The sequence below is a fragment of the Danio rerio genome, chromosome 2, assembly GCF_049306965.1.
Source record: "Danio rerio strain Tuebingen ecotype United States chromosome 2, GRCz12tu, whole genome shotgun sequence".
In the NCBI taxonomy this organism is placed as follows: Eukaryota; Metazoa; Chordata; class Actinopteri; order Cypriniformes; family Danionidae; genus Danio; species Danio rerio.
In genome coordinates this window covers 43,372,501-43,398,390 of record NC_133177.1, presented here as the reverse complement: position 1 = coordinate 43,398,390, position 25,890 = coordinate 43,372,501, and the positions used below count along the sequence as shown (strand labels likewise).

The 25,890-nt window shown below is 37.5% G+C and overlaps 1 protein-coding gene and 1 long non-coding RNA gene across 10 annotated transcripts in view; both read right to left on the bottom strand.

Annotated features, from left to right (window-relative positions):
• Positions 1-25,890, bottom strand: part of epha4b (eph receptor A4b) — a 248,000-nt gene that overhangs the window by 200,572 nt on the left and 21,538 nt on the right. The window contains exon 1 of one of the 8 annotated variants that reach the window (XM_073920840.1): positions 15,593-15,738. The exons of 6 other annotated variants lie outside the window; for them this stretch is intronic. In XM_073920840.1, the coding sequence (XP_073776941.1) occupies positions 15,593-15,686 (94 nt within the window). In that variant the 5' untranslated portion in view covers positions 15,687-15,738. 8 annotated transcript variants of the gene reach the window in all.
• On the bottom strand, positions 20,172-23,903 carry LOC137488331 (uncharacterized). 2 transcript variants are annotated; one of them, XR_012393556.1, is made up of 7 exons: positions 23,668-23,903; positions 23,327-23,375; positions 22,867-22,926; positions 22,631-22,763; positions 22,136-22,250; positions 21,355-21,466; positions 20,172-20,412 (listed from the first exon to the last, which is right to left on the bottom strand). It is a non-coding gene; the product is annotated as an uncharacterized lncRNA (long non-coding RNA). The 2 variants fall into 2 exon arrangements; XR_012393557.1 differs by having other exon boundaries at positions 22,631-22,760; positions 23,668-23,778.

Here is a 25,890-nt window from a genome sequence, read left to right as displayed (position 1 = left end):
AGTTCTGTGGGCGCAAATGCATTGTTGATGCCAGATGTCTCTTCTGATGGTTCAAGCTGAAAGAGAGGCAAAAGTAACTCAAATAACCACTCTTTACAACCGAGGTATGCAGAAGAGCATACAACATGTCAAACTTTGAGGTGAATGGGCTACAGCAGCAGAAGATCAAACCGAGCATGATACTGAGGCTACAATTTGCACAAGCTCACCAAAATTGGACTATAGAAGATGCCTGGTCTGATGAGTCTCGATTTCTGCTGCGACATTCAGAAGGTAGGGTCAAAATTTCAACATAGTGTCAGAGTCAACAATATAAATGGATCCATCCTGACTTGTATGAACGGTTCAGGCTGGTGGTGGTGTAATGGTGTGGGGGATATTATCTTGGCACACTTTGGGCCCATTAGTACCAATTGAGCATCGTGTCAACGCCAAAGCCTACCTGAGTATTGTTGCTGACCATGTCAAAATCTCTGAGGAATATTTCCAGTACCTTGTTGAATCTATGCCACTAAGGATTAAGGCAGTTCTGAAGGAAAAGTACAACCCGGTACTTGTAAGGTGTACCTAATAAAGTGACCTGTAAGTGTACTTTAGAGATGCAACGATATGAAAATTTCTCATCACGATTTTTTCACCACCAAATTTATCATTGTTATTAATATAATAAATGTTTTGTTCAAGTGGACTTAAATGGTCTAAGAATTCTTAAAAGTCTGATACACTTGAGGCATTCCACCAAATTTTGTATCTGAAAATGATCAAATAACAAATAAAATTTGCAACTTTATGAAATTTTGTCACAAATAACATGAAAAAGAATCTGTGAATATTGGATTTGCTTATTTTGTTTGTGTTATTCCAAGCATGTTTTATTTGTGTTGTAACAGAACCATCTGATTTTCTAATTCAAGGTATTGTTTGCCAAAAACTGCTGTATATGATTTACCTAAAATATCTAATGACTGTTATAGCAATTTTATCTGCGATTAAATTTTGGGAAGGTAAGCTTTAGCTCAGTATTCTCAATAATGTGCAGCACACGCTTTAAATGAAAATAATACAACAAACTTGAACCCCCAGGGGTCTAAGGGTGTTTTAGGGCCATGGAGAAGTTTTGACATGCACTGAAATTTGTGTTATTTTTAGTATCTTAAAAACGTATTAATGGCTAAAGTGTGATAACACTGTAAACAGCACAAGTTGGGCTACAATAATACCTACGCAGCATGTTTGTATGTGTTTGTGTTTTCTTTTACCCCTGGGGGTTAACTGTCTATAATGCTTAACTGTCTATATAAATTAGCATTTACATAACAGCTAATTGCAATGTTACTGGATTTGCCATTAGTTTTCAAAATCACGAAAATCATTCACAATCTCGATGAACGATTGAAATCATAACTGCAATAACCATGTGAAAATTTACAGTGGTTTACCTTGAAAATCAGTAATAGTTACAAGACTAATCAACTTTTAAAATAACTGCACAGTATATGACCTGACCTGACTCACATTTCATTGTTAGTTATCTATTATCTATATAACTGTCTATGTTACACAAAAAATCCTGAATCTTGTATCTTAAATCAATACCTATTTTAACTTCATTGCAAAAAAATATTGCCAATCCATTATCTAGTTTGAGCTATTGTGTGTCCAGAAAATCATTTGCCCCCAGCCTTTGGTCATGTGTGGTGATAATGGTGTGTATGGTGGGAAATTAAGAGGCCCTCAAAGGCCTTTTTTTATGATTGCACATCGGTGTGCGACCTGCAGCGCAGAGCCATCAGTAATCCCAGTTATAGGAGCCATATTACTTTTCATTTAATTATAATGTTTATTTGATACTGATTGGTTTGGGTTTCACAGTGACGTTTTATGTTTTGGTCACGTGGGCATAATTGGCACCTGCTCGAACATAAAGCGCGTGCACAATCACACAGGTGATGAGGAGAGAAGGAGAGTGGGGTAGCCGTATTTTTTGTTGACCGCAAAACAGCCACGCAAAACAGCCACGCAAACAGCAACGCAAACAGCAGCGCAAACCAAGCAACGCAAAACTGTATCACAACGGCACACGCAACAATCATCACACCAACGCAATAATCGGCACCATACAAGGTATTCAAAGACACAAATTGCTGTATTGTTTTTTCATGCTTCAAGTTATATAAAGTTTTCCACATCTTGGGCTCAGTGTCTCTGTCTAAAGCCACCAGCGCGTCACAAATATAAAGGACCCTCACTGCCTCTCGAGCGACTTATAGGAGGCATCAGGAAGTCGCAATATTTTGTCAACAAAAAACGGCATCTTAAAAGGAAAATCATCGCTCGCAAAATCAGCGCACAGACGAATCAGGAAGACGCCAAGTAAGTGATGCGATTGCAAACCAAATGGGCCACGTCATGTGTTCGTTTTCATAGGACAGATAAGTTTATCTGTGGATATATGTGTGGATGAGGAATCTGGTTGGCATTGGTGCATGTTAAAGTTGTTTGGAATGCAAATCGGATGCGCGAGGTCGCGCGACTTACTTTGGTGTCTGTAGGAAGTCTGCACTTTGCTGCTTGTTTGTGTGATGCCGTGATGTTGTTTAAAAGGAAAATGAACTGCTGTTGAATTGAATCGAATCGTTTGAGCGTGTTCAAACGTTGCATTGTGTTTGGATGTTGTGATTCACTGAACACTGAATCAAAAGAGTCACTATGAGTCAAACTGGTGGTACCCCGTGCTCGCTTGAAGAGATGGGAAAGAAAAGGGAAAGCAAACTCACTCAAAAGGCCTTGCTGAATAAAATTGAGAGATTGCAATGTGAACGTAAACGTGCTGTTGATAAAATCAAAGGGTTGATACCAAAAATGAAAGAATATATGAAACAAAAGGCAAACATCCTTCAAATAAAGCAATGTTTAATGACTTTAAACACAATGTGTGAGAGTGCTGTTAATGCACATGATGAACTTATGCCATTACTTCCTGAGGATGAATTTCTTAAACAAAAGGAATGGTTTTTAAGCATAATGAATTACAGCAGTGTGTTTCAAAACCAAACTGAGCAATGGATCAGTGAAACTGAGCAAACCCAGGGTGTTTCACAGAATGCAACAGAAATGAACGAAAATGTGATTTCTGCAAAATCAAATGAAGTTGAAAATGAGGATGAAATTAATCCATGTGATAGTGTCTCAAACATAAGCTGTAACAAATCATCACTGTCAAAACATTCTTCAACCTCATCTGCACGTTTAAAAGCCCAAGCTGAGTTGGCTGCTTTAGCCATGAAGAAAAAATTATTAGAAGAAAGACATGCACTGGAAGAAGAGGAGGAAAAGTTGCGTAAAAGGAAAGAAAGATTGCAACTGGATGCTGAAATTGCAGGAGAACAGGCAAAACTTGAGGTTCTCAAAACACACAGTACAACAACAAGCGTGATGCTGACATCAAATGTTTCAGATGGGATGAACTCTTATGTGGCAAAACAGTCTAAACAACCACTCAATGTTGATGCAGGTGAATTTATTCCATCAGATTCAAATAAGGAGAGATATTTAGGAGCTAAACCCAAAGTCAAGCTTACTCCAGTGTTGGACAATATAACTCCATCAAACATCATTGTCCCACCATTTTCGCAAAACCGCCTGAATTCTTTCGACATGCAAGATTCACAAGGACCACATGATTTCAATACAGATATTTTCATGGATTCGGAAACCAAAAATTGTGTTCTTGGTCTCATGAAGAAACAGAATGAGGTAACAACACTGTTGATGCAGCAACAGGGGCTTTCAGCTTTACCAAAAAGAGAAATACCCATATTTGATGGTGACCCACTGAAATACCACTCTTTTATTAGAGCTTTTGAGAATGGTATTGAGAAAAATATAAATGACAACTGTGACCGTTTGTATTTCTTGGAGCAATATACAAGGGGCCATGCTAAAGCACTTGTGGGGAGCTGTCATTATATGAATCCAGATCGAGGATATTTGAAAGCAAAAACTTTGTTGAAGGAACAGTTTGGGGACGAACAGAAAGTGGCCTCTGCTTATATGGACAAAGCCCTTTTATGGTCTCCAATTAAAACCGAGGATGTGAAGGCTCTGCAGGATTTCAGTTTCTTTCTCAGAGGCTGTTGTAATGCAATGGAGGATGTGCAGTATCTTCATGACTTAGACATGCCTTCTAATATGTTGTGTATTATTAAAAAACTTCCATATAAACTCAGAGATCGATGGAGGAGTCAGGTTTGTGAGCTGCAGGAAAGAAATAACCAGAGAGTTAAGTTCAAAGACATTGCTGATTTCATTGAGAAGCAAGTGAAAATACTCACAGATCCGGTGTTTGGTAACATACAAGACACTACATCAGTAAGTGGAAATAAAGGAATGAACAAACTTAAGTCACAATATCGATCAGGAAACAAAGGAATCAGCTTTGCGACCAGTGTGGGCGCTGTGGAAAGTAAATGTCAGTCTGAAAAGAAAAGGAAGGAAATTATAACAACAGATAAGAAAGTGTGTATGTGCTGTGGAGGAGGACACACCCTAGATATGTGTGTACAGCTGGGGAAGATGGTACACGAGAAGAAGATAGGCTTCTTGAGGGAAAATGGTATATGTTTTGGCTGTTTGTGTACAGGAGGACACATCAGTAAAAATTGCCGTAAAAGGATTTCCTGTTCAAAGTGTAACCTTAAGCATCCTACAGTACTTCATAGGGAACCTGCACATGTTATTGAGCAGACTGAGAGGAACACAGTGGTGCCTGTTGACAACATGCTGGTGTCAAGTGGTCTTACAGGGGCTGGAGATGAGGACTGCAAGCTACCCATAGTACCGGTTCAGGTAAAATCTAATAAAGGAAGCAAAATTATTAATACCTATGCATTTTTGGACCAAGGGAGCACTGCAGTGTTTTGTACAGAGAACTTGATGCACAAGCTTCACCTTACAGGAAGAAAGGGGCGTATTCTTCTACGAACCATGGGGCAGGAGAAGGTTGTGAGTAGCAACATTATATCTGGTTTGGAGGTTGCAGCTCTGGAAGGAGATCGTTTTCTTGAGCTGCCAAAAGTTTATACACAAGAGTCCATGCCAGTGCACCGAGGAAATATTCCAACTAATAGGGATATTAAAAGATGGTCTTACTTAAAACACATTCATTTACCTCAGATCGATTCCGAAATAGAACTCCTGATAGGAACCAATGTCCCTAAAGCACTGGAACCATTACAAGTGGTATGCAGTGTAAATGATGGACCATATGCCATTAGAACCATGTTGGGCTGGACTGTTAATGGACCACTGATGGGAGACAGTGGAGAAAGGGTTAACTGGAAACAGCCCCTGGTAATGGTTAATAGAGTGTCAGCTGTAAATCTGGATGAGATTTGGCACCAACAGTTTAAAACTGACTTCCCTGAAAACCGTCTCGATGATTATGCTGGTATGTCAAGAGAAGATCAAAAATTCCTAGAACTAGTGAGTAATTCAGTAAAACATGTGAATGGGCACTACCAAATTGCATTACCATTAAGGAGCATTGACGTCAGCATGCCAAAAAACAAGAACATTGTCGAACAGCGTTTGCATCATCTGAAAAGGAGGTTTCAGAAAGATTCATTATTTCATGCTGAATATAACAACTTTATGAATGATCTGCTTCTTAAAGATTATGCTGAGAAGGTGCCTGTAGAGGAACTAGACCGCAGTGATGGAAAGGTATGGTATATACCACACCATGGAGTGTTTCATCCCACCAAGGGAAAGTTGAGAGTTGTGTTTGACTGTGCAGCGAGTTATCAAGGAACATCGTTGAATGCTCAGCTCTTACAGGGCCCAGATCTTACGAGTTCTTTGATAGGAGTCATGACTCGTTTTAGAAAGGAACCGGTAGTAATCATGGCTGATGTTGAATCCATGTTTTACCAGGTACGGGTCTCTTCGGATTACTCAGACCTGCTTAGGTTTCTTTGGTGGCCTAATGGAGATGTGGAACAACAACCTGTTGAATACCGTATGAAGGTGCATTTGTTTGGGGCAGCATCATCACCTAGTTGTGCCAATTATGCCCTCAGAAGGTGTGCAGAGGATTATGGATGTCACTACAGTGAGAATGCAGTAGACAAATTATTGAACTCTTTTTATGTAGATGACTGCCTTGTGTCAGTTGTTACAGAGAAGGAAGCAGTGTCACTTTACCAGGAGCTGGTTTCTCTGTGTGCCAGGGGTGGGTTTTCCCTCACAAAATGGATAACCAACAGGCCTGGTGTATTGGAAGCTATCCCTGAAAGTCACAGAGCAAGAGGCATGGAAGGGTTAAACATAGAGTTGGATTCATTACCTGTGGAGAGAGTGCTGGGTTTGGAATGGTGCATAAAATCAGACTGTTTTAAGTTCAAGATTGTACTAAAGGATAGACCACTCACCAGAAGAGGAATTCTCTCTACTATCAGTTCAATTTATGACCCTCTGGGAATGCTAAGCCCTGTCATTTTAACAGCAAAGAAAATTCTGAGAGATTTGTGCAGGAGAGAAATTGGCTGGGATGACACTGTGCCGGAGTCCGTGTCAAAGGATTGGCTGAAATGGCTGCAGCAGCTGCATTTGTTGGATGTGTTTAAGGTGGACCGATGTGTGAAACCATCATGCTTTGGAGATGTTGTTACAGCCCAGTTACACCATTTCAGTGATGCCAGTCAGGATGGGTATGGAACAGTGTCTTACCTGTTGCTGAAGAACCAGCATTCAGTAATGCACAGTGCTTTCATCATGGGGAAGGCAAGAGTGGCTCCGTTAAAATTCGTAACCATCCCTAGAATGGAGCTTATTGCTGCTACCATGGCCAGTCGCATGGACATTCTTTGGAGGAAAGAGATGCATATAGATCTTTTGGATTCTGTGTTTTGGACGGACAGTACATCTGTGCTCAAATACATCCGAAATGAAACCTCACGATTCAAAGTTTTCGTTTCTAATCGGGTCTCTCAAATCCTGAAAGTTTCCAGTCCTGAGCAGTGGAGGTATGTGGACACTGCAAGCAATCCAGCTGATATGGCATCTAGAGGTGTTAAGGTGGATGTGTTTATTCAAAACACTACATGGGTGTCAGGGCCTCACTTTCTTTTACATCCGGAGAGTGAGTGGCCTGTAAACAAGGAGGACGTCAACTACCTTTCACCTGAAGACCCCGAGGTCAAAAATGTTGCTGCAACAAACGTTACACAACTCAAAGAAGATTCAGTCACTTACCTGATCAAGTATTTTTCTTCCTGGACACGCCTTAAGAAATCTGTAGCATGGTTCTTGAGGATCAAGGACTGGCTCATGTCTTGTTTAAAGGAAACAAGGCACTTTCATCAGACCGTTGTACAGTCTGGCAACAATGCACAGCAGAGCTCCTCTGTGGCAGAGGAGATTGATTATTCTAAAAGGACAAGCAGTAAACTTACAGTGGAGGACTTGGACCGGGCTGAGCTTGCCATCATTAAATTCTGTCAGGGACAGAGATTTCCTGAAGAGCTAGCCAGTCTGGAGAAAGGGCAACATATTAAAATATCCAGTCACCTCCATAAACTCTGTCCACAGCTGCAAGATGGAATCCTGAGAGTTGGTGGTCGTCTCTGTAGGTTGGCTATGCCTGTGGAAGTTAAACACCCTATAATATTAACAAAAGATCTTCACATTTCAGAACTCTTGCTGAGACATATCCATCAGGAAGTGGGGCATGGTGGACGGAACCATATGCTGTCCAAATTGAGGGAGAAGTACTGGATAACTGGTGTCAGTGTAGCCATAAGGAAAGTACTGTCCAAATGCATCGTCTGTCGCCGTCTAAATGCTCTGCCAGTTTACCAGCAAATGGCAGACTTGCCACACGAAAGAATAGTCCCAGATGAACCACCATTTACTCGAGTGGGAGTGGACTATTTTGGACCTTTTGAGGTTAAGAGCCGAAGGAGCATGGTAAAGCGGTATGGGGTTATATTTACCTGTCTTGCCATCAGAGCTGTACACCTTGAGGTTGCTCCATCATTGGATACAGACTCATTCATTAATGCACTCAGGCGTTTCATTTCCAGAAGGGGACAGGTGCGAGAGATCCGTTCAGATAACGGATCTAATTTTGTAGGTGCAGAACGTGAGTTGAAAGCTGCCATTAAACAGTGGAACCAGGGGCAGATCAATGATCTTTTGCTGCAGAAGGGAATCAGATGGAGTTTTAACCCACCGGCTGGCTCTCATCATGGAGGATCATGGGAGAGGTTAATAAGATCAGTGCGTAAAGTCCTTAATTCAATGTTTAAGGTGCAAAACCTGGATGAAGAAGGTCTTCACACAGTGCTCTGTGAGATTGAAGCCATCATCAACAGCCGTCCAATCACCAAGGCTTCCATGGATCCAAATGACCTGGAAGCACTAACTCCAAACCACTTGTTGCAGTTAAAGACTTCACCATCATTACCCCCAGGGTTGTTCCAACCGACAGACATGTATGCACTTAGGAGGTGGAAACAGGTACAATACATGTCCGATCTATTCTGGAAGAGATGGGTTAAGGAATACTTACCTCAGCTACAGGAGCGTCAGAGATGGATTGGAGTTAAGAGGAACCTCGTTGTGGGAGATCTTGTGATCATTATGGACAGCACAGCTCCTAGAAATTCTTGGCCAACAGGTCGAGTGATCCAAACCTTCCCAGACCGAAGAGGATTTGTCCGTCAAGTACGGATTAAAACAAAAACCAGCTGTTTGGAAAGACCTATTACCAAGGTCTGCTTGCTGCAGGAGGCTGAGTTTGATTAAATATGAACTACAGTTAAATTATTTTCTTTTTTTTTTTGATAATTCCTTTTGTGGATTATTTTTTTTGCTTTTTTGTGGATTTTGCCATTAGGACACAAAGAAGAAAAGTATGGACATTTTACTGTTGGACTTTACAGTTGAACTTTTGTGTGTTTGATTTATGTCTCCTATCTGTAATTTTGGATAATTATTATGTGGTGATCTAATAATTAGGGGCTGGTGTATAGGAGCCATATTACTTTTCATTTAATTATAATGTTTATTTGATACTGATTGGTTTGGGTTTCACAGTGACGTTTTATGTTTTGGTCACGTGGGCATAATTGGCACCTGCTCGAACATAAAGCGCGTGCACAATCACACAGGTGATGAGGAGAGAAGGAGAGTGGGGTAGCCGTATTTTTTGTTGACCGCAAAACAGCCACGCAAAACAGCCACGCAAAACAGCCACGCAAACAGCAACGCAAACAGCAGCGCAAACCAAGCAACGCAAAACTGTATCACAACGGCACACGCAACAATCATCACACCAACGCAATAATCGGCACCATACAAGGTATTCAAAGACACAAATTGCTGTATTGTTTTTTCATGCTTCAAGTTATATAAAGTTTTCCATATAACATCTTGGGCTCAGTGTCTCTGTCTAAAGCCACCAGCGCGTCACAAATATAAAGGACCCTCACTGCCTCTCGAGCGACTTATAGGAGGCATCAGGAAGTCGCAATACCAGTAATAGAGGTGAATCAGTGCGGTGAGGCGGCCAATCAATGTCCACGTCGGCTCAAGGTCATGAACAAAATAATGATGGTGATAAAAGCAATCCAATTACACCGGGGTGATTAATCATAAAATAATATGTATTAGGATTCCTGCACTGATTATGTAGTTAAACAAGTGTAATCAATAAATAGATGTATAGTCCCCTGGGTAAATGACTCTAGTGATTTCAAATATGTACTCAAGAGTTCGAAAAGAGATCTCAAGGGGATAGTTCGGATGAAAAAATATGTCAAATAAATAAAAAATTCTGACAAGTACAAACGGTCAACCTTCATGTTATTCCAAACCTCTATGACATTCCCTTTACTGTAAAAATGATACCTTGAAGAATTGTTTGAAGGGTCCAAAAAGCACACTGAATCATCACAAACATTCACTGTATAGACCAAATAATACATAATAAAAATATTAGAGGTAATAGTACTTATAATAATTTTGATTTCACAGATGTAAGAAAGTCTTTGCCATTTGGAATGATATGAGCATAAATGACCATACCCTGCAGGCACAGGACATCCACATAATGCCATTGATGTTGTACCCCAATGTACCCCAACATCGTGGGGACGTTAGATTTTGTCTGGAAATGAAAATTGTGTTAATGTCAGAACCCAACGTCAGGCCGACGTCAATGCCCAACCTAAAATCAACCAAATATCAACATCTAATCATGTTAAACCTTGACGTTGTGAGGATGTTACCACTATGACATCTATCAGACGTTAGATTTTGGCCACTTTCCAAAACAACCTAAAGTCAACCAAATATCAACATCTAATCATGCTACAACTTGACGTTGCATGGACTTTACCACTATGACATCTATCAGACGTTGGATTTTGGTCACTTTCCAACACAATCTAAAGTCAACCTAAAATCAACCAACGTCTAATCATGTTACACCTTGACGTTGTGTAGACGTTACCACTCATCTATCAGATGTTGGATTTTGGTCAATTTACAATACAACCTAAAATCAACCTAATATCAAAGTATTTTGACGTCATTATTGGATGTCAAACTAACCTTGTCCTTAGACGCTGGCTACATTAAATTTTGGTCACCTGACGTCATGACTAACTCTAACCTAATATCAACATCTTATGATGTTGTGTGCCTGCTGGGTAATTTGCAGTTTAAACTCAAAGGTTTTCACATTACCACATTATCCATCCAATTTGTATCCAAGATTTTCATTTGTTTGTATTTTTATTTGCTGATGAATTTGAAATATGGGAGGAAAAGAATCTTCATTATGTCTCAAGCAGAAGTGCATCTATATAGCTTTTTATCAAATTGCTCAATGGTAGGGATAGGTTAGTAAATTAACACTAAAGTAAACTTTTTGTCTAATTCTAGTTGTGAATGAATTATTTTTTCAAATGATATGGTAATATATGTACACATTCACTCTTATTTTACATAACTGATGTCATATGTTCTACTCAACATGGTGAAATTTGAGGCAAAAAGTTGAGTAGACTTTTCTATACAGTAAATTAAAAGTTTGACTGTTTCAGTCTTACTGCCATCTTACATCACCCTCTGTCAATGTCGACTTCATGCTGGAATTTGCGTTCAGCTCCTGTGAACAGTAAACCCCGCCTATCTTAATTTGATTGGCCACCTCAATCATTGTGACACAGAAAGCCCTGTGAAATGGCTAAGATACACCAGCCTGAAAATGTAACTTTCATCCAAACAATAGAATCTTCATAGTTGAGAAAATCAAAGCAGTGCAAGAATGACACATATTGAGAAGGACAATTTGGCCAATTGTAATTATTGTGCATGCTGGTTACAGCTCTGTGATGTGAGCATGATTAAGATTATTTATGTGTGTGTGCTAGGGCTACACACTATATTGTTTTAGCATCAATATCGCAATGTGATCATTCGCAACAGTCACAACTCAGAACATGCAATGCTGAGTGTGCAGTATAATTGATCATTTTGCAAGTGTTTTAAGGCCTGTGACTGATTTTAAATCACTTTAAATTGTTTGTTTGTAACTTTGAAAAAATTAATAACGATTATTTTTATAAAATTGTTTATACAACGAAGACTATGCTGTATTATTTTACAATTGATTATTCAATTACTATATACCTGAATGCCGTTACACTCCACGGAAGACAATTAAACGCTATTTATTTAATTTGTCTGTTTTTATTTAACGACTTTATCTATGCTGGTAGATTGTTTATAATATTTTATGCCAATGCAGGCCTATATCAACCCAATCAATCTAAAATGATCCATTCTTTACAAATAATTATTCAAACCATCAAGTGAAATTGTATTTATTTAGAAATATATAGCAAAATAAAAAATATATCGTAATGTTAGATTTTTCCAATATCATGCAGAACTAATGTGTGCATACAGGTATGTGTGTTTATGCTCTACTACCTTACTCTATGACCTAAGATATACTCGATCCCTTACTTTGTGGTGACCAACTATCCACACAAGTATATGCAGATGCATCTTAAAAGTACAATGTTTACATTTTGCATTTGATTTAGCGATTATATTTTAATGTTGGACCAGTAATCATTAGTTTTTGAAAAGTGTTTTACATTTTGTTAATATTTATTTAATATTTCTATATTTTAATAACACATTCGCCCTGAAGTTATACATAAAAAGAGAATATGAATAACTGTTAAAATAAAAATAATAACTGTTTTAATTCTAGCTGGAATAAAACAAATAAGACTTTCTTCAGAAGAAAAGATTATCGGACATAGTGTGAAAATGACTTTGCTCTGTTAAATATCATTTAGAAAATATTTTAAAAAGAAAAAAAAAGGGGGGGGGGTAATAATTCTGACTTCAATATTCAATATTCTGTATATTGTTGTTAGGATATAAGATGATTTATATCATGTTATGAGATTTTTGTCATATCGACCAAGCCCTAGTTTAAAAATCACTACAAGAATATTTACATCAATGGTAAGTTCCCATTAGGATAGCTGTACAAGTATGTGTGTGTCATGCTCTCTTGCTTGTTTTAGCTGAGGCATTTGGCCATTGGGGCACTCTAATCCAGACTGTTTAAACCTGGAGAAAAGGCAGAGAACAGAGGCTCCTTCACAAACAGACCCTCTTCCCCTTGGGGGGAAGCTGAACCACTAATCCTGCTGCCCAGTAAATGAAAGCATGCAACAGGGACAGGTCACCCACACTCGCCAGAAGAGAGGAAAAAGAGAGGAAGGAATATCACAGCCCACGGCAGAGGTAGAATACTAATCTGGAGCAAAAGAAGACGAAAAAAAGAAAACAGAAATCGATGATCATTCCAGGGGTTCAACTAAAAGATTAAAGATTCTTTTTAAGCCATTAAACCGAATTAAGCTCACCAACCCGGATGAGACTCAATCTAATCTTTTCTCAAGCAGGTGGTATGAGACCTCCGCTGTTAGACTATGAGAGACTGAACAGACTTCATTTTTTTTTTTTTTGGTAAAATTACTTTCAAATTATTTGAATCGATGTGCCGATGTGAAACTCCAAGACTCACGCCCTTGATATTGTGGCATAATGAAGCAAAATCCCCATGAATTGAGATCAAAATGCACTTAATTAAATATGTTTGGCTTCTGTTCCCATTTCTTTTTTCTACATCCACAACACTGATGATAAAAAAACAAGCTCCTCAAAAGAATTCTAGTGCTACAAGGCGCCCTCTGCTGTTCAAACACTCTGAGTATGAATGCATTCCTTCTTAGATGACTTCCACATTTTGGTCCATATGTGGCAAATGACTCCCATGTCATTGTGTTTGCATTGCTTCGGCGTAACATGGCACCCGCACTCCCACTGCGGCTTAAAATAACAAACGCCGGTCAGTCTTACGGCTCGTCGAGCAAGCACAGCGGGCGTCCTCCAGATGAGAAGACGTTATTTACAGTCACCGAGAGCACAGCAGAGACAAAGCAAGAAGAGACCATGCGTTGGAAGCCACTGGATGAGTGGTTACGCACTCCGCTCACATACACACCAAAACACACATGCTAGTAGCGCCAAGCATACAAAGACACGAGGCAGTTGACTGAAGTCAACCAATTAGGCCGATATCAGAAGGGGAAGGTTGAGAAGAAAGCAAAGAAAACTAGCAAATTGCAAAAGGGAAAAGAGGCTAGAAGAACAAACCCTGCTGGGAGGGAACGCAAAGATAAAGAGAACGAAAGCAATTCCCGGTCACTGGACGGCCACAGAGACGCTAACTGCAGTTAAAGCACTATTTACTCTTTGTATTGGACATGAAATGATTTGTCTCTCATTTCCTCTGGTTAAACACAGTTTCATCATCCACTCAAATGTATTTTTTCCATCAACAAAAGAATGTTTCTTAGGTTTCGAGGGCTGGCATTTGGGCAATCTCAACGCTTCTGAGATTCAAAGAGCAGATTTTGTTTAGTTTAAGTGGATGAATTCACTGAAAGGGCCATGCAAAGCATAAAAAAAGAAAGTTACTGTACTCTTCTTCTCAGGATAGAAATGACTGCATAAGTCATCTGTCTTGAAGGAAGCATTATCTCCATTGTCTATCTAGGATGTATTTTCCTGAACTCAAATTCCAGCATTTGACATTTGAGAAACAAGGGCTAAACTGTGCCAAAAAAGCAGCTCATTCATAAGGTTTGAGTGTCTCAAAACAAACAGTTCTCAACTCAGGACTAACCACATTGAAATTTCTGCTGGACAACCTACAGCGCCCCAGCACAAAGACAAAGCTCTTTGAGAGGATGGATATATACCTCTAAATATATGCATAAAAATGTTAAATATTTTTTCTAGTACTGGGATTCAGCTAAAAGGGAGTGTAAAACATTTGCTGGATAAGTTAGCGGTTCATTCCGCTAAGACGACCCCTGATGAATAAAGGGACTAAGCCGAAGGTAAATGAATGTGTGAATGAATGCTAAATATATTTTCAGATAAAGAGCTCAGTTAATTGCCAAGTTTCGTGTGTTCTCAATCTGGTCCATATTCTATTTCAGGATTTTTTGTTTTTTACTAATTTAACAGATTGTGGAACAGATTTCCTAGCGTGCTATATAGACAAGATGCAGCCACCATTAACAAATCACCTTATGGTCACTGATAAATGATCAGGCTTATAGAGACTTTCAGCTCTCTCTCTCTATCCAGCTGGCCATACGGCACATTGAACACAATACACCACATACAACCCAGACGTTTAAGAGTTTTACTTTCATCAACTTCTTTATTTTTGCTTCACTCTTTCTCTTTTTTTTGTGAGTGTGTGTACTATGCATGTTTTATGTATTTAAAAAGTGTTTGTTTTCAGATAACTTCTAATATATTACCTTTTAAGTACATAAAAAACATTAGATATCTTCCAAATAACTTGTAAACAAACCCTTATTGTTCTATAAGACTTTATAAATAGAAAGTTAACAGTATTTTTTTTTTTTCAGATTGCCTTTTAATACATTCAATTTTAAGTAAAGTATTGGCTATCTAATAAATAACTTGCAAACAAATCTTCACTGGTGTATAATGACTTTCTAAATGGCAAGTTCACTGCTTATTTACGTCTTAAAATAATATTTATTGAACTATTTTTTAACTGCATAGGCTACTGTAGTAAATACTGCTGTTGAGGCAAAGATAATTAATTATAATTCTCGTGATCATGTGTAATCATTTTTTATTATTTTTAATAAGTGGCACGTGCATATATAGTGCAAAAAAAAAAAAAACATCAGAAACATCCAACTGCAATCCAGCGGGAGCACTTCAAGAGCGAGTACTTCAGGACAAGCATGCTGTACCCTAAAATTTCACCAACCCTTACTTAAAAACACATAAACTTGCTATTTTTTTCCCTGCTTGCTTCTTTCGCCTTATGCATGATTTATACGAACCACAGCATCCAGAGCGCACTTCAACAAACTGCGTCTCCCGCAAACCCCAGCCGTTAATTAATCCTATCCTTTAGTTGTTCAACACAAAGCCCTCTTACCTTCATTCTCTGGGTAATTCCGTAAGGCTTGACTCGGTGTGAGGGAGGGAAAGAGAAAGAAAAGAAGTGACGGATAAATCCAAAGGGTTGCCATTTTCAGGCTGCGCCGAGCGCGCGCTGCATCCCTCTCGCTGTAGAAAGTTACTGAGGCTCGCGATCGGAGCTCAAGTGAGGAGAGGAGAGAGGAGAGAGGGAGGGTCCAGGACGAGCCTCGGTCTGTCAGTCATCCCGGGCTGCCAGGGAAACGAAGGACGGCGGGAGGCGCGCGGGTGCTTTTAAAGGCGCGAGCTCGATAAAGATCTCAGCCGCTCGCCACACAGAAACTGAAGGAAGCGCGGATGATGACAGCTGCCAAATTTCATTTTAGAGTGGCTCTAAACTGCTTCATTCTTTTTATCCTAAGGTGCTTTTAGCTGTAGTGACGAGGGGCTTGATAGCTTAAGTTTTTCGAGTAAGCAAAATTAAGAGGGAAAGAGAAAAATGACTACACTTTTTGGCAAATGTATTGCCATCGATAATTTCATGAAGAAGCTTTAACATCCATAGAACTTTTATGTTGCACAAAACGTTCTTTATTACGAAGTTAAAGAGTTCTTTAGATAATTAAAATGTTCTTTAAGTGGTGGTGGCGCAATATTGTTCTGGATTATGTATAAAAGTATACTTTTATAGTCTGTCTCAGGCTATGTTTAATTATAAGTATATGTCTAACAATAAGTTATAGTTAGATTACCACTCCAGTAAGTTATTGGTTTAGAATAACTTGTGTGTCTAAAGTTGCGTTCATATTTATGATTGTGGTCGCACTTTATTTTAATGGTCTGTTTGCTGAATTTAAGGTACATTGCATCTACATGCCAACTAATTAATTTTTTTAATTTTGTTTAATGTGCACACAAAGTTATTAGCTTGAAAATGAAATTTATTTTACCATTATTTAACCACATGGATTGTTTAGAGAATGTGAGTTTGAACAAGTCGGGAACCTTACTGTCTTGAGTATGAAGCTCTCAGATTTCACCTAAAATATAGTCATTTTTGTCTTAAATCTGAAAAAAAGCTCTCAGAAGTTTGTCATAACATAAGGGTAAATAATTGTTAACCATTTTCATTTTGGGGTTGAACTAACATTTTAACAAAAACAGGTTCTAAAGAACCATTCTCTTAAGGTTATTTTAGGAACAAAAATGGTTCCTCATATCCTCCTCATTATCAAAGCTAATCTAAAATCTTCTGAGGAAGAAAGTCCACGCATGGTAAAGTCTAGATAGGATACAGCTGTGGATAAGCACATCAATATAGCATCATTTTTGTAACACTATATAAAAATAATTAAAATTTTTATAGCACTGTGACGGTGGGTTTAGGTTTGGGATAGGGTACAGTAGGCGTTAATAAAAACATATTGAGTAATTTAATAAATAACATAAGTAATACTCGGTACAGCTACTGTTTTTACATTAATGTGACAGTTGGGTTTAGGGTTGAGGGTTGCATACGTTAAAAAAATACAATAAATATGAAATTGAATAAATAAATGTAAAAAATTCTTGTTAACTTCCGGCAGCAAACCATATCTAATCTAGCAACCATTCCCACGCAATGCTTTCTTCCTTGACACTCTTTTACTCTGTCCTCTTGTTTCAACAACTCAGTAATTCCCCCTACTGGCATGTCCATCAATTTTGTCCAATCAATATCCTTGACAGTTAGCTCTGTAACTCACTTTGTACAAATTTTTACTAGTGATGCAATGTACTGGGATTTCGAGCACAGTAAAGCAAGGTTCCACAAGAGATAAAAGTATTGTAAAATCAAGGTAAAACTATATGATCTCTATGTCCTTTTTGCCTATATGATTGCATTTGAAAACAACATAGGTTGGGTTTAGGTTTATTGGTTAATACTTGTCTAGGTGATCTGTATTTTCATGGATGTGTAAAATAAAAACGTCAAAACAAGAGTGTGGGCAGGGGTGAGCTGTGCGAGTTTGATGGAGCAAGTGTTTACAAGTGTCTTGTTCCGTGAAGAAGATCTAGATGGAAACTGTTGTTTTGTGCACCTTATGATTAAAGTTGTTGCATGTCCGCTGGTTCCCACCTCAAAATGAGCGAGTTTGAGACACTTGTACATAAAAGTAGTGTTCAGAAAAAATAAACAAAAGCGAAGAAACTCGACACAAAGGAACATAAAAACCTCACCGCCAGCTAGTATTTTTTGAAGTGTTATTGCAGAGCAACACAAACAGTACTCAAAAGTAAAAATGCATGGCAACATGCAATGAATACACCATGGGTCACGCCAATCACTTGACGCAGAAGTATAAACCAGGTTTAACATGCAACAAATAATGCATTTCACAAAAATAAAGGTTGAGACATTTATTTCCAGTGAACCTGGGCTGGATAAAAAAAAATGAAATGCAAGAAGATGTCATCAAAATTATTGATGCTAAACTGCAAGTTTTGAAAGCATATCCATATTTTTTAAATGAAAAATCTTTTAGAGCATCCTACTGTAGCTTATATATAAAACCTGAAAGCTCAAATGTTCCTAATAAAAGTCCCACAACATTAGCCTTGGTTGGGACTGCACAAAGCATTTCAAATACAACTGAAGCAATAAGCCAGGCATGCTACAGTATGTAGAAACTATAAATACTGTAACGCATGGCAACATCTGACTTATTTATTTTATAACAGCAAATAACACCAACAGTACCACCAACCTTCTTAGGTTTGACAGTAACACCAACCATTTACTGAACCTCATGTTGTTCCAAACCTATGACTTTCTGACTTCTACATTACACAAAATATTTTATTTTTGAGAGAAAGAAGTGTGAAGTGAATGGTCAACTAAAACACAGGACAGCTTTCTTTTTGAAAAAAAAAATGTTAACAGCAATCTTCAAAATACCTTATGGGTGTAAATAATGAAAAAGTGTTTGTACTGTTGCGACACAGATTTCAACTAAGGTGTGTCCATATGTATCTATTTATCAAAACATTCATTCATTTATTTTCAGCTTAATCCCTTTATTAATCAGGGGTCGCCACAGCAGAATGAACTGCCAACTTATCCAGCATATGTTTTATGTAGCACCATGCTCTACCAGCTGCAACGCAACACTGGGTAACACCCATACACTCTCACATCCACACACATACAATACAGCCAATTTAGCTTATTCAATTCACCTATAGCGCATGTTTTTGGACTGTGGGGGAAACCGGATCACCCGGAGGAAATCCACACCAACATAGAGAGAACATGCAAACTCCACACAGAAATACCAACTGACCCAGGTGGGACTCAAACTGAGGTGGGACTCGAACCGAGCTTCTTGCTGTGAGGCAATTGTGCTACCCACTGCACCACTGTGCTGCCCCTTGGATTTTTGATCTAGAACTAGAGTTGGAGAATATATCGTTTCAGCATTGATATTGTCACATTACAGGGTATCCAATACTGAGTTGGAATTCTACTTGACCAGAAGCTACAATTCAGGACACATCAGATTTTGGGTGTCACTGCAGTTAGCCAGCACATGGTCGCACACTGAAGTCAAGCAGGGTTGCGCCCAGTCAGTATCTGAATGAGAGACCACATGGGAAAGCTAGGTTGCTGTTGGAAGTGGTGTTTGTGAGACCACCAGGGGTGCACAATCTGCAGTTTGTGTGGGTCCCAAAGCCCCATATAGATGGGGTCAGTGAGTGCCGTCTTTCGGATGAAATGTTAAACTGAGGTCATGAGTCTCTATGGTCATTAAACATCCCAGGATGTCCTTGGAAAAAAGTGGGGTTTAAGCTCGGCATCCTGGCCAAATTTGCCCACTGGCCTCAGTCTATCATGGTCTCCTAACAATCCCCATATCATAATTGGCTTCATCCTCTTCACCAATTAGCTAGTACGGCGCAATTTGGCTGCGGTCGCATCATCCAGGTGGATGCTGCACACTGGTGGTGGATGAGGAGATTCCCCTCCAAAAAAATTTGTAAATCAACTCAAGTGTCTAGAAAAGCGCTATATAAATGGCTATATGAAAGTAATTATTATTATCATTAACCATAACGGAGTAAAAGTAATAATCTTCATATGTTTTGAATGCCTGTGATAGTTTAAAGCATTCATGCACAAGACATTTTACCATTCATAACTTACACTGTAAACGATTTCTTGTTAAATTAACAGTAAGTTACTGGCAACAATTATCCGGTAGCTGCTGTATTTCATAAAACAGTAACATTACTGTAATACTAATAACTTTAGTATTGGATTTACTGTAAAATGTAATACATCATTTTACTGTTTTCTTTTTTTACTGTAACACCAATTACAGTAGTGATACACATACTGCAAAACTGAAAACAGTATTTTACTGTACATTTTTACCATGCAGAACTACGGTATTTTAACGTTACTTTCATTATTACTGTATAGTATTTTACAGTTATTAAATGTTATTTTATTGTATTTAATAGTGCTACTTTATAATGAGCAAAAATGTTCAAAAATTGCACAAGTGTTATTTTAACTGTTTAAGAAATACAGGAAAAAATAAAGAAACTGAAACTTTAACTTCACAATAAAAGTTTATTGTGTAAACCCTACTGAAACAATAGCAATTATTCAATATAACAAAGCAACAGAACACTAATGAACAATTGATCAGTAAAACCAGTCAACAATTAATGCATCAAAAAGTATAACAATTTTAAAAGCAGGTGAAAATACTGCTACAAGACAGGAAATGATGAAGGCCAAATTATGTTGTGGAAAAGGTACAGTGAAAAAGGGCAGGACCACTTCTGATGATCCTGCAAAAATGACAAGCAAAATCAATCACTGGAGTAAAAACTAATCATGCCTCAAATTATTTCATTCATTCAGAAACCAAACACCGAACTGCTGTTTTATATATATATAAAAAACACTGTTTTTTATCGTTTTTGTTGGCAAAATACAGATTGTTGTCTATTTACAATTACAATAACGTTAATGGGGAAAAGATCAGTCAAGTCAACACTAGTCAAGTGTCTACACAGGTATATAAAAAATAAAGTCTTATCTTAACTTAATGTCTGACTCTGTATAGCTTGAATATCTGATTCCATGACCACACTAGCGCTTCCACGAATTTAGGAGGGGTGAACACAGTTAATTCTGACCTTAAGAGGCTACATATTAAAAAATAAAATAATCTAATTTAACGTGACAAATGTTAATCAAGCACTTTTAAGCTTTTAACATGTGAAAATCTACTTCTAACTTACAGACAAGATTACATTAGAGAACATGAAAGCCGTGGGTGATTTTTTTTTTTAAATAATGCTAATGATAAGTTACTGACATTTGGTTCGCATAAAACAAAGTAATCACCAAGCATTCATTTTTGGCAAAATCTGCAGAGAGGCTCAGCGACACGACGAAATGTGTTAAAGTTGAGCAGACAACTGAAGAGTAGTCAAGCAGTCTACTTCATAAAATGTTTGTGATAATATTCTGCGGTCAATTCGTATTACTGTATTTCAATATGCAGTGATGGCATGTCAGTGAGACAAATAAATATTAATACACCTCACCAGTGACATTTCCTCAAATTAAATCATCATGACGTTACTGTGCACAGCATCAGTAAAACCTTAAGAATAATTTAAATACCAAATTTTTTAAAACAGTCACTGCTGATTACAAACTAACATTAAAGATAGGCTTACAGAAATCCTGAATGCATGATAATATGAAGATTTATTACTCACTGATGTCGAAGCACTTCCAGGTTGTCAGATATGTAGACAGGACAGAATATGTGCCATCAAATGAGCTCTTGTGCAGTCTTTGTTGGACATCCAGGTAGTATGTTCACCCACACTGTAAATAAAAAAAAAAAAAAAAAATCTGTTATTTTACATGTTTTTTTTCCCCAGCAGCTAGGGTAAAAGAGTCATTTGGTTAAGTCAAGTGGTTTAAAATAATATTATTTATTAAATACTTGCTTACCCATATATAGATGTAAAAGTAACCAAAATAAATAATTTATTCAAATGTGAGAGATAAAAAGCATGTTTGGTCTACAGAGAGAAGTAAACATTTACTTTAAGAATTGACCCTAACGAATCTATTTCTGAACTACATCCAACCTCACCTCGGAAACAGCATTTTTGAGCATTTAGATCAGGAGTGCTCAACCCCGTTCCTGGAGATCTACCTTTCCGCAGAGCTCACCTGCAACCTTGATCAGGAACACCTGTCTTTATTTACCAAGTGGTCCTTCAGATACTATTTAGTTTGTTTAGTTGCGTTTGATCAGGGTTGGAGCTAAACTCTGCAGAAAGGTCGATCTCCAGGAACAGGGTTGAGCACCCCTATTTAATACAATGAAAAATAAGACATCTAGATGATATTTTATATTCAATCATTTGTGAAATTTAAATGACTTATATTCAGTATATACATAACATAAAATTAGAATAAGAATAAAAAAATAATACTCTATTTAGATCTGAAGTCTTTTATTTGGCATAAAGCAGGTGTTTTTACCTAAAGGTTCCTTTCCTCCAGTTAGTTTAGTTGCAGATCCCTCCACATCTGTGCTTTATTTGGTTCTTGACTTAAGAGTAACTGGTGTCACATTCCAGGTCCATCACAATCTGAGCTAGAAAGACAATATGGCAAAAGACAAGACACATATAAATAAGTCTCAGAATAAAATATTTAAAAGGATAGTTTACTTTTTTGCCACCATTACTCCATGTGTTTTAAATCCATTTAAATTTCTGTTGAACACTAAAGCAGATATTTTGAAGAATGTTAGAAACCAGTAACTATTGACATCCATATTTGAACCAAATTTCTTTAAAAAATATATGAGTTTGTGTTTAATAGAACAAAAAAAAAATCTAACTATTTTGAAACAAGTGGAGGATGCCAAAGATGCCATTATTTTCATTTTTGGGTGAACTGTCCCTTCAATTCAAGTGTCACGCATTACTCATAAAAACTGATGTATTGCTTGAGGAAAACTAAATCAAGTACCTCCTGTGAGCAAGCAGAATCATTATGCCATTGTATTCAGCCAACTGACCCAGCCGAGGCTCGAACCAGCGACCTTCTTGCTGTGAGGCGACAGCACTACCTACTGTGCCACTGCATCGCTACTGCGTTGCTACTGGAAGAAGAAAAAGAGGTTGTACATGAAACTCCTCACAACAAATCTGTGAACAACTTGACATTTCAAAATCTAATCAAAATGATGAAGACATCAACATTACCTTGAATAATCAAGTGAGGAGAGATTGGTAGCATCAGTTTTTCAACATCAATTGCTGTAGCTGCAAAAAAGATAAATATAATAAGAGTAAAATAACACTTAACATTAAATAATCTAAATCTATGGTACAACCATACCAATCTGTATGGGGTTCTAATAAATTTGTATACAAATCATTCCCTGCACCTGAACACCATAAAGAAAATGTACAATTAATGACACACTAACGTTATACAATAAGCTCATTAACCAGTGAGAAATAGACAATTAATATGAATTATGTTAATATTAACGTTAGCTTAAAAGACATCAACTGAATTTTATTATCAGCTCAATTTAATAAAACAGTTTAGACTTGTTTCATTGTGAGTTTAGTTTTAATAACTAAGGTAACTTACAGTTAACAAATTTAACCATAATGATAACTTAGTCATAATGACCACGTGAAGACCAGAGCTTACCTTAACGTTTAACTTTTCATGGTGACTTTGCCTTCATCTCAGTGTTGTGCTGAAATAGAGAATTCATGAATGCAGTTAACCCCAAGTAAAAGTTACGTTTTTTTCAGGTAACGTTAACGTTACTATGGTCAAAAACTCACTCAAGATAAACTCACTATACGTTATCTAATAACTTACCTCGCAAACACTACAAACACGGTCTGGCGTCGAATAACGTGACATGAGTAACTTTACCTACAACTAAAGTAACTTGGTTAATTATTTTAAATTACACACACACTTCACGGAAATATACACAAAACAATCCTCTAACGAACAGAATTTGACTTTTAAACACTTACCGAGGATGAATTCACTGGAAGAAAAGGCGACAGGTTGATTTCAAATTAGAAGAGCCGTTGCTTGCCTGGTGAAGGTCGAATCGAGTCGGCTCGGTTCTATGAATCGGCTCCTTAGAACAGTAAGAGTCGAGTCCGCCTAAAACCGATTCCTTTTTGTATATTATTGTAAGACACAACAATGAATCATTACTATTTCATTAAACTGCTCGACCACACACATTTATACACATATTGCTGAATGTGCTTGTGAACACGTGTGATAAAATAATTCCCGAGCAAACGTTTCAATCCGATTCGGTGTCGTTTGAATTCTGAACCGAACCAGTGCAAACGTGATATTGATAAAATAGTAACGTTAATATTTTTTTTCACTTTACCAGCAAAAATCTTACATATATCTGACTTTAACAATAAGAATAAGGTTCGCTTGAAGTGTTTTGAGAATTAATATTTTTTTCTCCCAGTTCATTTCACACCAACAAGGAAATATAATAGCGGATGAAGCCAGATCTTATCATAAATATTACGTTTAATATGTCACGAAATGAAGTTTTAACAGTTTTTCATGCTAAAATGTAGTTCTTCCAAACTCAAATCTGTGATTTGTTTATAGATATCATGTCTAATTTTAAGTGTGCTTTGCCTATTTTGGAGATTCTTACCTCCAGGGGTTGACGGCGCTCCATCACTCATGTATCCGGCAAACCTCATGCTTTTATCGGCCTAGTCATTATTGACACATGCCCCTGTCTTCGATGACTAGATAATAAATGTGTTATGAAATAAAGTTTTAACCGTTTTTCATGCGAGAATGTAGTTGTTTTAAACTCAAGTCTGTGGTTTATTTATTAAGATAGTGCGTATTTTAAAATGTTGTTTTGAAAATGCGGAGATATGTGACCTCTACGGTGGCCCATATGGGTGCCCAATATTCTTGAATCCGTCTAAAGCAGGTTGCTCACTCTGACATTTAAGCTGACTTTGAAATCATTTTGAGTGTTTAACAGTCTTTGATTACGTGAATCAATTATTTTTGTTCCAATTTACGATTTGGTTCAGCACAGTTATGTTTATTAAATATTATTTAATATTTCCATGTTACCTTATAAAATGAGGGTGCAGTGCACCCAAAAATGGAAAACCAGGGGACAGTTTAATGCACTGAACAGTCTGAAGAAACTGGTTAGGTTATTTACTTCACAAAATAATTTGTCTAAAAATAAATAAACGTAATAATCATAATATATAGTGTGTGTGCAGTTGTTCTTGGTCATTTGCAGTACTGTATTTAGATGCATAGTAACTGATTTCTCCCCAAAATTCATTGTAAAATCTACAGTAACATACTGTTAACCATGTTCACAGTATAGAAAACTTGAAAATACATTATTATACTGTGAAAACAACAATATATACAGTAACACACTGTGCACAGCTTATACAGTAAAAAGCTGTTGAGAAATGCAGTATAATACTGTGAAAACAACAGAAATCGTTTACAGTGTAGTTTTATTAATAGTTTTATTGAATTATTCATAGAGTGAAGACTTTGCAGTGTTGTTTTACACTATTTAATTTCTTCAACCAAATACTATTTGAATGCCTGAAAACAATACAACACTGTTTATTTCAACTCCGTCTTTGCTTTCTTGTGCAGCTATTTACTGTATATTGCTTGTAATGTGTCTATTATATTTTATGCATGATTCACTCTCCTACAGAATCTTCTCAACCTAAATGAATCATTTCTTTACAAAAAGCGCAAATCAAATGATCTGTTGAAATTGTATATTTCCAATATTGTATAAAGCTTTCCTTTTCTAAATAGAAGGACTACAGTAGCATTGAAATTAGTAAGCTACTATTAGTAATATCTGCAATATGTGGATTGAACACTGACCAGTGAAACCAGCTACAATTTATACACTTGTTCCTTGTTTCAACTAGGATTTTGCAAGTGTTCAATTAAGACAGCAATTTACACCCCATACCGGCTGCATGCCAATGACCCAATTTCCCCGTGGGGTGAAATAAGAAAAGGTTTTTAGAGGGCTTTATTCATCCAGTAACAAAACTCTGCACCGTCATGGCAACACTATCAATGACATGTCAAGGCTCTCAGACTCACTCCTCAACCACACCAACCCCCCCTCTAAACCTCCCTCTCTCTCTCTCTCTCTGAGGGATGCCTTTAAAATAGTCATAGTCATCTGGATCGTCTAC